This window comes from Mirounga leonina, unplaced genomic scaffold (genome assembly GCF_011800145.1).
Source record: "Mirounga leonina isolate KUSES-001 unplaced genomic scaffold, KU_Mleo_1.0 Mir_180, whole genome shotgun sequence".
Taxonomy (NCBI): domain Eukaryota; kingdom Metazoa; phylum Chordata; class Mammalia; order Carnivora; family Phocidae; genus Mirounga; species Mirounga leonina.
This window is the reverse complement of record NW_023270469.1, coordinates 4,228,730-4,241,382: the sequence shown is the minus strand read 5'-3', so window position 1 is coordinate 4,241,382 and position 12,653 is coordinate 4,228,730. Positions and strand designations below refer to the sequence as shown.

Genomic DNA, 12,653 nt, shown 5'->3' with positions numbered 1-12,653 from the left:
ACAAGGAGAAATTTCTTTTCTTTCTCTTTATTGTATCTACATCAGATGATGGATGCGTGGGAAACCTACCGTGGCAATCATTTCGTGGTACATATAAATCAAACCATCATGCTGTACGCCTCACACGGATAGTGATGTATGTCAGTTATTTCTCGATAAAGCTGGGGGTGGGGAAAGAAAAGAGCTTGCCTGTGGTCTTCCCTCCTTGTTTTTTTTTTTTTTTTAAGATTTATGTATTTATTTTAGAGGGGGGTGGGGCAGAGGGAGAGGGAGAAGCAGACTCCCTGCTGAGCTGGGAACCCAGTGCCGGGTTCCATCCCAGGACCCTGAGATCATGACCTGAGCTGAAATCAAGTCGGATGCTGAACCGACTGAGCCACCCAAGCACCCCTTCCCTCCTTGTCTTAAAAGAATTTCAGTGGCAAGTGTAGGGAAGCAGCCGGGCATCGGGAGTGGTGGCCAGGGAGGCAGGCACTAGGACAGGAGCAGAGCTGGGCCTCTGTGCAACCCTGGGCCAGTGTCTGCACATCTCTGAGCCTCCGTTGTCCCATCTATGGAGCGGAAATTACAACAGGGCCTATCAAACTGGGTCACAGTGTAGATTAAATGAAATCATTAGATCACGTGGCTGGCAAAACAGCGGCCCCCGAAGATGTCCGCGTCCTAATCTCTAGAACCTGTGACGGTGTGAGCTGATAGGGCAAAAGGGCCTTTGCGGATGCGATTGTTAAGCATCTGGATGTGGGGAGATCACCCTGGGTGATCCAGGTGGGCCTGCAGTAATCACAAGCATCCTCATATCAGGAAGAGGGGGACAGGAGAATCAGAACCAGAGAGATGGCATCATGAGAAGGACTTGACCCACTCTCGGTGGCCTTGAAGGTGGAAGAGGGGCCATGAGCCAAGGGCCACAGGTGCCTCTAGAAGCTGGAGAAGGCCAGAAAATGGATTCTCCCCCCGGAGCCTCCAGAAAGAACACGGCCCCACTGACACCTTGACTTTAGCCCTATGAGACAGATTTTGGACTTCTGGCCTCCGGGACTGTGAGATGATAAAATTACATCATCTCAAGCCACTAAGTTTGTGGGAATCTGTTACAGAAGGCACAGGAAAAATGAGATAGGTGACCATAAACTAAGTCCAGAACCAAATCAGGATGGAAGGCAAGTTGATTTCAAAATGCACTGATAAAATGCTGAGGGAATAGCCCTGCCTGTCCATCAGGTCAGACACAGGCCTCTGGGGACCTGCCCCTGCTGAGGCCAAGGAGCTGAATCTGAAAAGCCAAACCCATAAAGTTAGGTGGGCGAGGAATGCAGCCCTGCAGGGGCCCTGGGGCAGGAAACCCTGGCCAGAGGCCAGCTCGGGCAGAGGCAGCCGCCAGGAAGCCTTAGCACCTGCAGACGTCTGTATGGGTCACTGGGCTGCTCCGTCGACAGGGGATGGCATGCCTTCCAGGGGTGAGCTCAGCTCTCAAACCTCTCAGGGGACGGTCATCCATTCATCTATTCACCCAGCATCTGGGGAGAATGTCAGGTGCTGTTCCAGATGCTGAAGGTACGGCCCAGAACCCGACAGACCAGGACTGCGGCCAAGGAGCTCAGACTCCAGCAGGAGAGTCAGACGACAGACGTGACTCGAGGAAGTGCTAAGCACGGTAGCCCCTCATGGGCCCACATAAGGGAGCGACACACCCCTGGAGAAAAAGGGATTGGGGCTGGCTAACCACGATGGGTGGGGGGGGTTCACCACCAAGGAGGCCACCACCAGAGCCAGAGTCCCTCTCTCCAGGGCCTCGCCATGGAACTGAAGAAACAGACACACAGAACCACCGCACAATGTGGTGAGCATCACAAAGGCAAGGAGGGCATCTAAACGGAGGGGACACTTACACTGGGCCTTGAAGGATGTATAGAAGTCCTCCAGGAAGGCAAAACAGATGAGGACAGTGCAGGAGCAGGGAGGACTGCCCACAAGCCACAGGGAAGGGGGAGGGTAGGGCAGGGGGAAAGCTGGGGGGCTTGGACACAGATCTGGGGTCAAAGCCCAGTTTGTCCACTTATTATGCCATCTTGAGCAAGCAACTTTTGACTCTCCAAGGAAACGGTCAGATTCCTCATCAGTAAAATGGGATAACTCCTCCTTACTCCTTTCATACACATCCGTCAAAGATAAGAGACGTGAGCTGTGCTAATATTACATGCAAAGTGCCTACATGGGCATCTGGGCATCCATGAGGTCAGAACCCTGCGTGTTGGGGACGTGCACTGGAGGGCTCACAAGGGGCACTCCGTGTCATCTCTAAGCATTTGGACCTTATGGGCAAAACCCACCAAATGTTCCAAAGGGAGAACAGTTGATGCCATCTGATGTGAGGTTTAGAAAGCTGCCTCTGGCCTGGGCTACAGGCTCGGCACACAGTAGGTACTCACCACATCTCCCGAAGGAAAAGCCATGATCAATGGTGGAGCCATGGGAAACACCCACACTTAGAGGGCAGGAAGGGAAAGGAGAAGCAGCAGTAGGAAGTGAGAACAAGAGAGATGAGGGGCGTAAAAGGAGAAGTGTTGAGTTTGCAGGGGAACCACAGGGAGGGGAAAGTGTGTTTTCAGTAAGTTGTGCTCACCGACAAATGCTGGGGGGACATAAAGTGGAATAAAGACGAAGAAATGACCACTAATTTTGGTAACCGGATTACCAAAGACCTATGCAGGCGGGGGGTGAGGGGGTGGGCAGGTTTCCATGCTCTAGGTGTTGGGGGGGCACCAGAATGTAACAAGGTGAAAAAGCGAGGGGAGATGAGGGGGTGGACGGAACACCTGGATTCGATCCCCAAGCAATACTTCCAAAAAGTTTGCAGTAACTCCCAAGGATTTGCACGGAGCAAAAACTCAATTGAGGGCGCCTGGGTGGCTCAGATGGTTAAGCATCTGCCTTCGGCTCAGGCCATGATCCCGGGGTCCTGGGATCGAGTCCCGTATCAGGCTCCCTGCTGGGCGGGGAGCCTGCTTCTCCCTCTGCCTCTGCCTCTCTCTCTCTCTCTCTCTGACTGTCATGAATAAATTAAAAAAAAAACAACTCAATTGAATTCAATGAAGTGAACATGCTTTCTGAATAAGGGACACCCTACTGATCAGGAAGATGGACATGTAACAGCCTTCCCTAGGGAAGGAGAAGACCCCAAATTCAAAAGCAAGCCCCAATATCACCCAGGAGCAAATCCAAACAAGCTATCACAAAGCCCACGCATCTTATGACACAGAAACAATGCAATGTGGCTCGAAACCTCCCAGCAACAGATGTGTGGGAAAAGAAGGCAAGGAGACACTGACTATTGCAGAAAACTATGAAGGTAATGGCTCAGTAGCCTTAGGGTGCCACTTAAAAATCATAACCCAGCACTGTCCCTGGAACAAAAGAGATGCTCTATCAATGTGTGTTGAATGCACAGACTGATAGACTGCTTAGGACTTTACAAAGTTCAAAGCACGGTCACAGATTTCAAGCTTCCTTTTGACCTCATATTCCCTTCGACTCTACTAGACAATATCTCTCCTCACCTTCTCTCTCAAATTTCTGAAATTTCTATGTGTGTGGGCCGCTAGGGTGAAGAAAACCCACGGGCAGAAGAGCATAAGAAACCGACCTCCAACTGTATTGTATCGTATGGCCCCACATGCAGGAGCCACCGACAAGTGGACTTCTCAATTTGCATCCCATCCCTGTTCTTTTGGTGACGGCAAAGAGTCTGCCCTTGACCAAATTTGAATCTGGTCTTCTGAGCTCTTTTTCAACTAGGTCTCAACTTTTGGACTTCTGTGTTCATCTGTGCATTACCCAATCTCAGCAAGAATCCCACTAAGTCAGTTCAACCAGATCCCCCATCCTCCATGTCTGATCATCCCTTATATCTCATCAGGTTCCTCATCCTCCATCACCTACCAGGTGATGTGTGATCACCAGACCCACCGGCAGCAAGAATCCTGTTAGGTCCGTTCAGCCAGAATCCCCCCCTCAGCCCTGAAGTTTCCTCTTGGTAACTCCCCATCCACCAACCTCCACCTTGCTCCCTGGCTCCTTGACAATAAATTTGTACTTTTTCTTGTATGTATTCAGAATTGAGACTGACCTCTCTCCCCTATTGCAAACCTCCACTGTATTGGTCCCTACACCTGTCACCCAGTGCCCCTGAATAAAGTCTGCCTTACTATTCTTGAACAAGTGTTAAAATAAATCATATTTTCTTCCTTTTTTTTTTAAGATGTATTTATTTTTTGAAGGAGATAGAGCACACATGGGCACAAGATGGGTATGAGGGGCAGAGGGAGAGGGAGAAAATCCTCAAGCAGAGTCCCTGCTGAGCAGGGAGCCCGAAACAGGTCTCAATCCCAGGACCCTGAGATCATGACCTGAGCTGAAATCAAGAGTCGGCCACTCAACCAAATGAGCCACCCAGGTGCCCCAAATCGTATTTTCTTTAACAGTAAACACACCTCCATTTTCCTTAGGGACCATCCTATTGCTACTCTCAGTCCCTGGTAGGGCTGACCTCATCCCACAGGGGCCCTGCCCCCGCCTACACTAATACCTTCTGTTTCTCTTCCTGGGAGTAGAACAGACCAGAGAAGGAAGCTGTGAGAGAGGAGGAGAGTGCATGGTCAAGGACGGTCCCTTTCAAACCCTTTCTTAAACATCTATGCCACATGGTCGGGCAGCCTCTCCTGACATACTTCCCATGATGAGGGTCTCACTACCTTCACTGAGCTCATTCTAATTTGAAAACAGTTCTTTCTCAAGTGGACCCAAAATCTATCCCTGAAACTTCTACTGTCTGGTCTTATTCTACCACATGGGATTGGGGGGGCACAGGAACACTGAAGAAATGCACACTTCTCACATGGCAGCCTCTTAATCGCAGAAGACAACAGTCATGTCCCCTCAGGCACCTCTCCAAGTTAAATATGTCCAGATTCCTGAGCCAATTCTCTTATGAGAGCTTTTGAACTCCTTGCCCAACCTGGATACCCCTCCCTTAGCCTGTCCCAGCCATCTACCTTGGGGGTCTGCAGGCCATTTCCATTTTAGATGGAAATGATAAAGAACCTACTCAAACTGGCCTGAGAAAAAGAAATTTTAACTGGCTCCTAAAAGCAAATGGCCTCAGGAGAGAGCTCTAGGCATGGCTGGACCCGAGAGGTTAAGCCATACCATCCGGGCCCCACTCCCCATCTCTGGCTCTGTTCCTGAGTCCTCACACAGGTCCTCTCTCCACATGGTACATGGGTCCTGCAAGCTCCAGGCCTTCCTTATGCTCACAGGTCTTAATCCCAGAGAAAAAGGGTTCTCCAGGCAACTCTGTCCAAAGTGTCAGGGATTGGGGTGCCTGGGTGGCTCATTCGGTTAAGCATCTGCCTTCGGCTCAGGTCATGATCCCAGAGTCTTGGGATCGAGCCCCGCATCGGGGTCCCTGCTTGGCAGAGAGCCTGCTTCTCCCTCTCCCTCTGCCTGCCACTCTGCCTACTTGTGCTCTCTATCTCTCTGTCAAATAAATAAATAAAATCTTAAAAAACAAAGTATCAGGGATGGAGCTGATTGGCTTGACTTGAGTCACAAGGGCCCAACCCCGAGCCAATCAGTCAACAGAAGGCATGGCTTACTCTGATTGGCCAGGCCTGGGTCACATGCCTTCCCTGTAGGCCCTGCAGAGTCAAGTCAACTTCCTTGGAACTACATTGGCTGTGCAGGATTATAATGAAATAGGAAAAGCCCCCCACCTCCACCCCAAGGATGGGATGTTGGACAGACAAAAATATCAAACCCCATTTTTCTCTGTGAGTGATATTTTGAGTGGAAGACCCCAGGCTCGAGAAAGCATCATGGGAATATCATCCGCACCCAGAGCATCATCTAGCCAACATACCAGGGCATCTATCCCCATCAAGCTTCATGCTGACACTGCCCTCCATGAACGCAGATTTTTGGTAACCAGTTTATTTCAACCTACCCACTGATGGGCAACACCTCAAGAAGGCACTCTGTTAACAATAACCATAGTTTTGAGCACTGACTCTATACCAGAAGCTGCCCCACGAGCTTTATACATATCGTGTCAACTTATCCTCACAACAACGCCGTGCGTGACGCGCCATCATTATCCCCATCTTACAGAGGAGGAAACAAAATCTGGGAGACTTGCCCAAGGTCACACAGCGCGTCAAGGCTCCAAGTCAAGGCAAGACACCCTGGCTCGACCAGGGATGCTCATAACCGATCGACTCTGCAATATATACCAACAGAAAACTGGATCCATTCCCAGGTGCTTGGATTCGTTCCAAAATAAAACTGCTTGCAACAGAGAACTTTGAGGTCCATCAACAAAGAATTGACTAAACAATGTTACATTCATATGAGAGAACATTATGTAGCCATTGGAAAGACCCAGCAATGACAATAAAACATCAGCTCCCTGAGGACAGGGACTTTCTCTGTTTCTCTATTTATCCTCAGTGCTTAGAAAAGTACCCTGCAGAGGAGCCACTCATATACATGAGAGGAAAGAGGGAAGGAGGGAGGGAAGGAGGATGAATGAAAGACTGAGCAAATGAATTAATGAACCCATTTCTGAGTGGTAAAACTGTTATCTGAACTAGTTTCAGAAACCAGTTTCCTAGTTTCTCTTCTCTTCTTTTCACTTAGTCATACTTTTTCAATATTCTACTAGGAACACGTGTTATTTGTAAGGTGCAAAAACAAAACAGTGATTTCAGAGACAGCGCAAGCCACTGCTGGTCACATATACATGATCTGTGAGCCCTTTCGGCCGCAATCCGAGAGATCACGGGTCCAGGCAGCCTGGCAAATGGCTCCTCCTGGCTCCTCCTGGCTCCCGAAGGCTCTGTCGGGGGTACCACTGGCCCTCGGATGCAGCTCCATGCCCGTTTCCTCCCCATCATCTCTTTACCCTCCCACCTTTCTGGTGCTCTCAGACCAACACAGTCCACTTCCACATCAATTAAATTCCACCAACAAGAGGACAATCACTGTAACTAACACTTAAGGAGCACTTACTATATCCTCACCACTGTGGAACTGCTTCCTTAATCCTCCTAATGACCACGTTATAGCAAAGGATGAGCAGGTGGGTCACTCACCTACCCCAAGTCACACGACTGACCAGACTTGGAACCCAGGCCATCCAACGCAGCCTAAACCTTTAACCACCGGACAGTAGGTGCTTTGTACCGAGCACCTACTGCATGCAGACCCAGGCCAAAGGTCTAACCCACGCCCACATGGGGCCGAATGTCTACTGCTTGCCAGCCTGGGGTTGAGCGCCTACTAGGGCTAATCAGGAGCTGTGTGCCTACTGAGCACTGAGCTGGGGCATGCACAGAAAGCACAGCGTCATCCTAAGAGCTACAAGAGCAAAAATAATAAAAAGTAACAGTAACCACAGCCACGTGCACCAGGGGCCTATGCTCCCGTTTTAAATGTGTTATTTCAGCTCACATTCCCAGTCACTGTCAGAGGTAAGCACTGCCAGGATCCCCATTTTACAGACTAGAACACTGAGGCACAGAGAAAGGGATGTCCTTGCCCAAGGTTACACAGCAAGCAAGGGACACAGTTGGGATGTAACTCAAGAGCCTTTCTAACTCTGGGCTGTTGAAATAAAGAAGACATCACACTGGCTTGGTTGGGGGCAGAGATGGGGAAGAGGAATTCTGCCTGGAGGGACCTTCCAAAATCAAAGGTCCGAAGGTATCGGGCTGCAGGTGCACAAAGAAAGGTGTGGGCAGGAGAGGTGGGTGGGGACAAACTGACTGGACCTTCAAGCAGAGAGCCTGTGCCAAATTCCATGGGCAGAAGGGAGCCAGAGAAGGTTAAGGAGCAGCCGAGTCACTTGGGTAGAGACGGGCTTTAGGAAGAATTACTCCAGCAATGGGACTAGAATGGATAAGACAAGAAAGATCAGGGCTAAGAGATTGTTGCAATAAGGGCCAGGAGGTGAGGAGCAATGGACCTGTGTTTGGTTTGCCCCCCTTCTGGAAACAGCCTGCCTCCCGACACACACACTGCCACTCTTCCCTTAAGAAGCCACCCTCCCCGAGACTTGGTTTCCTGGTTTGGGTGGGGCTGCCCCTCCCCCACTCCAGGGGTGGGCACTGACTCAGGCCTAGCCAGCCAGAGTCCCACTGACTGGCCCAGGATGGGCACATGAACCCAGCCAGGGCAAGGAGTGTGCGTCAGTCTGGAAGCTTCCACTGAAGTCATTGGCCGAGGGTGTCCCTCTCCTCACAGGGACGGCTCTGCCCAAGGCCTCGAAGCCCGGCCGGCTGGTGGCCATCTATATCACCACCCCGGGAGAACAGGCCCTCCTGTCCCCAAGAAGAGTAATAAAGGAGAAACGCAGAGCTGGGGGATGGAGCAGGGAGGGGGTTCTGAGTCTGGGCAGCCTTACCTGCAGCAAGCACTTCCCCAGGGCTTCCTAAGAATGGAAGCTACAGACTGACGTTTGGCTTAAGCTCATCTGTGTGAGGTTTCTCTCTCTGCACCTGCAAGCTCTCAGGGGACTGAGGTGCGGGCCAAGAAGCCAAGAGCGCAGACGCTGATGGACGGCTAGTGCCGAAGGAGGGGGCCAGGGGCATCCAGGGCCAGGGGAGCCTGAGCAGAGCACAGGGAGCTCCAAACCCTGCCAGCAGAAACACAAAGACGAGCGACCTTTCCAGAAAACAGCTGCAGTGGACAAGGAGAGGCCAGGCCCGGGGACGAGGAGAGATGAGAAGCGGAACAGGCAGGGCACAGGCGTGGGAAAGAAGGGTGCGTCAGAGAGGATGCCGGAAGAGGGGCTGTCAGGGAGGAGAGAAAGCCCAGAAGGAAACTCCCTGCCCACCCCCGACCCCCAGGTGCAGACGGAGGGAGAGACCAGGTGCTGGTTCTGGCTTCCAAGTCCTCCGAGCACCTTGTTAGAGGTTTGGAAACAGGAAGGCTGGGCCAGAAGGGGAGCCTGTCCTCATCGCATGGGCCCCTCGGGCTTGTTGGGACACCTGCTTGGGAATTAGGGCCCCAGAGAGCCCTCTCTGCCTCACAAAAGTGGGCAAGCATGTCTCCTGTAACCTGCAAACAAACAATTTCAAGGGGCCTGACCAGAACCTACCATACTGAAGAAGCCTCACGGCAGGGAAGTGAGACCGTAAACCACTTCCGGGGCGCCTGGCTGGCTCGGTCAGAAGTGCGAGCAACGCTTGATCCCAGGGTCAAGAGTTTGAGCCCCACATGGGGTATAGAGATTACCTCAATACTTAAAACTTAAAAAAAAAAAGAAAATCTAAACCCACTTCCTTAGAGAGATGAGGCCAAGACTATGGGCCTTTGAGCCAGTCTGCCGGGGTTCGAGTCCCAGCTCTGCCAAGTCCTAACTGTGATTGCAGGCAAGTCACCTAACTTCTATGGGTCTTGCTGTACTCATCTGTGGAAGGGGGACAATCTCAGTCATGGAGACAAGGCACGTCGAGTGCAGCGACTTGCATGGATAAAGTTACTAGTCTGCGTTCTGAGTCCTCTGTCGTGGGTTATGAGGACACGGCTGGGGGAAGGAACGCGTTTTTCCAAGACGAACCGGAGCAGACACAGCCACCCTAACTCGCCTATATATTTGTCCAACAGATGGCCGGGGAAGACAGGCAGATTTCCAGCCAAAGCAGACGGAGCCTTCAGATCCCACAGCCCATTCACAAGATCAACAAGCAGCAGGGGAAGCATTTTTAGTCCCTGGCAAGGCACTCCCAGCCCTGCCTCCCTGCTGGTTGGGGGAAGGGTCAGGGTAACACCCCCCTCCCCACCCCCTGCAAAGCCCAAGGGAGGAAGGAAGTGTTCTCTGACTGCACCAAGCCTTTCCAGCTTTGCCCAATGGCCCAGAGCATCTGTTCAAAATCTATTCTATTGACAGGATGCTCTTTCATCTCTGGGTCACCTTCTCCTACTTGGTGGGGAGAACAATAGCTTCAGGAGCAAAACCCAGTCTGATGGGGGGGGGGTGATGGATGGTCAGCAGGAGGAAAGAAACTGCTAGTTTTCTGTTCTTGAGGTCAGCGAGGAGGGAAGCTGGCCTGGGAGACAAAGCTTCAGATCCGACAAGGCAAAAAATACTGCTGAATCTCCTAGATGTGCACCCAATTGGGGGAAAGCCAAGAGTTTGCACTTAGTCTACTTGCAAAAGCATTCACCACCACCACCGGGGAGGAAGTGTAGAGGTGGTAGAGAGACAGGGCTCCTGAGTCAGGGGGCTGAGTTCAAATCCTGACCCACTGACTCTCCACAAGAGGCCCTAGATGCCTTATTAAACGTGAGTTGTTACAGTACTTTACACATCTGGTATTTTAAACCAACCCTTTACAAAAGCAACGACTGATGATTTAGAGGAAGCTCTCAGGAAGACATTTGAATTGGAAGAACATTAAAAAACAAAACAAAACCTTCGTACCACCCAGCCCAGAGCAGACATTTCATAAATATTCTTTCAATTAGACTAAATGCAAACTATCACTTGGTTAAGGAAACAGTTAAGGAAAGGACCCGTCACGTGATCCATGGCACAATTTCGTACTTGTTCTTTATTTCACAAATGACCATGTAGTTTTGTATAGGCACTGTCCTGAGCATTTTCCACTCACGGATCCTCACAACAGCCTTCCAAGATTACAGGTAAGGAAACCAAGGCCTGAGGGGTTAAATAACTTACCCAAAACCACACAGCTAGGAAGTGGCCACACAGAGATTCAAGCCCAACTTGCTAGCTCAGGGTTCCTGCCTAACCTCCAAGCTGCACTGCCTCTGTCTGCGCCTCTGTTTCAAAGCCAAGGACCAGAGACCCGGAAAGAGCTCATTCTCCACTCTCCGCTCCGAAGGGTCCTATTACCAAGGAGGCTGAGCCTTTTGCCACTACTGAGGGGTCTGTGGTTCCATACACCATGCGTTCCTTTCTTTCAATGGTTTAAACACCCCAGGGAAGGGCAAGAAGTTTACAAATCGTCAATATTTTGCTTGATGATTTCTTACCTACGTACACACCTGTGTACCCACCTCCCAGATGGAAATATGAGACATCTCCAACACCCCAGAGCCTTCTGTGTGCCTCCCACGCCAGTCAGTGGCTATCTACTCCAAAATGTGACCACTATTCTGACTCTTCACACCACAGATTCGCTTTGCCTTTTCTACAGTTTCATGTAAATGGCATCATAGGGAGTGTACTCTGTCATATCTTGCTCTATATTCTACAAATAAAGCACACACATGTCACCAGCACACTGACAATGAGCCTGGGAGAAGGGAGGATATAGCTGACAGTTTCCTTCTCCGGCAATAAGCTCCAGGATTGTGTTTTTATTTTGGCTCACTGACCAATGAAAGGGGATGGTGCGGAGAGCGAAACGCGAGGTTGGAACCACACTGAGTTGACCCTTGAAAAACCAGTGACCCGCATGGGCAAAGGAGCTCTCTCTTCTGGACCGGGTACTGCGGGGAGCAACGAGCCAGGCGGCCACCTCTGTGGCTCTGGATGTCCAGAGGGGAGTACGCTTTATGAGGCTTTAAAAACCTCAAATCTGGTTCCTCCAGCGCCAGAGGCACCCGGGGTGGCCAGGCGCCTCCCAGTTTGGCCTCTGCAGCTCCTCCCCCCCCCCCCCCCCCGCGTTGACAGTTGCCCAAAAGATCAGGAATTCCCCCAGAAGGCGCGCTTCCCTACCTGTGCACTCTTGGATGAAGTCCTGATATTCCGCTCCCTGCTCGCCGGGGACGATGGTGGAGCCGTCGTACTTAAAAGTCACCCTTTGGATTGGGAGAAGAAAAACACACACACACATGAGCGACGGTAGTGGCTGCACGGCGCCGAGCTTCCAGCAGGGCAACGTAAAAGATGCTCTGGCTAGGGGGAAGCCAGCGCTGGCCTTCCACGCTGTCCTGAGTTAAGGCTGCGGGAGACAGCTCGGGATGACCCTTAATCCGTCCCGTCTGGAAGACGGCTCAGTGCACCAGGCCCCTCGCGAGCTCGGGGAGCGGGGCTTGGAGAGCAATGGAAAGTTCCTCACCAGATGACTGCCGAGCCGTCGTCGCGCACCAGGTTGTACGCCGTCCGGCAAGCCTCCTTGTCGATCTTGGTGGCCATGGCCGCAGGGCCGCAGCGGGAACACTCTGCCCCGAGCGACCAAGCGCCCCCCGGGCCGGCCGCAGGGATCGGAGCGCGGCGGGGACGCGCGGAGGACGGGCGGCAGCGGCGGCGGCGACAGCGACGCGGGGCGCGAGCGGCGAGCGGCGAGCGCGGCGGAGGCTCCGAGTGCGCACCGAGCGCGCGCCGGGACCCAGGCGGCTCCGCCACGCCCCCCTCTGGCCATTGGCTGCCTGGCCGCGGGGGCGGGGCGTCTTGACTGGCCTGCGACCAATCCCAGTCCGGGCGGGTTGCGCAACTCCGTGGCGGGGGCTGGAGGAGGGGCTTTGTGCTCCTCCCAGCCCCCTTCCCGGTCTCCCACTCCCCCCTCTTACTCCCCGCATTTCCTCCTCCCCAACCCCTCTTTCTCCTTTCCCTCACCCTTCTCTACTCCCTCTCCCTCCTCCCCCTCCCCTTACTTGTGTCTCCCCCTCTTTATTCCTTCCGT

At 52.3% G+C, this 12,653-nt stretch overlaps 1 protein-coding gene across 1 annotated transcript in view; it reads right to left on the bottom strand.

Moving 5' to 3' along the window:
- COTL1 (coactosin like F-actin binding protein 1) overlaps nucleotides 1-12,316 on the bottom strand; it is a 40,322-nt gene extending 28,006 nt beyond the window's left edge. The window contains exons 1-2 of the mRNA XM_035024678.1: nucleotides 12,090-12,316; nucleotides 11,747-11,829 (exon numbers count right to left, since the gene is read on the bottom strand). Of these exons, the coding sequence (XP_034880569.1) occupies nucleotides 11,747-11,829; nucleotides 12,090-12,166 (160 nt within the window). The 5' untranslated portion in view covers nucleotides 12,167-12,316. The remainder of the gene's footprint in view (nucleotides 1-11,746; nucleotides 11,830-12,089) is intronic.
- Nucleotides 12,317-12,653: the final 337 nt, after the last annotated feature.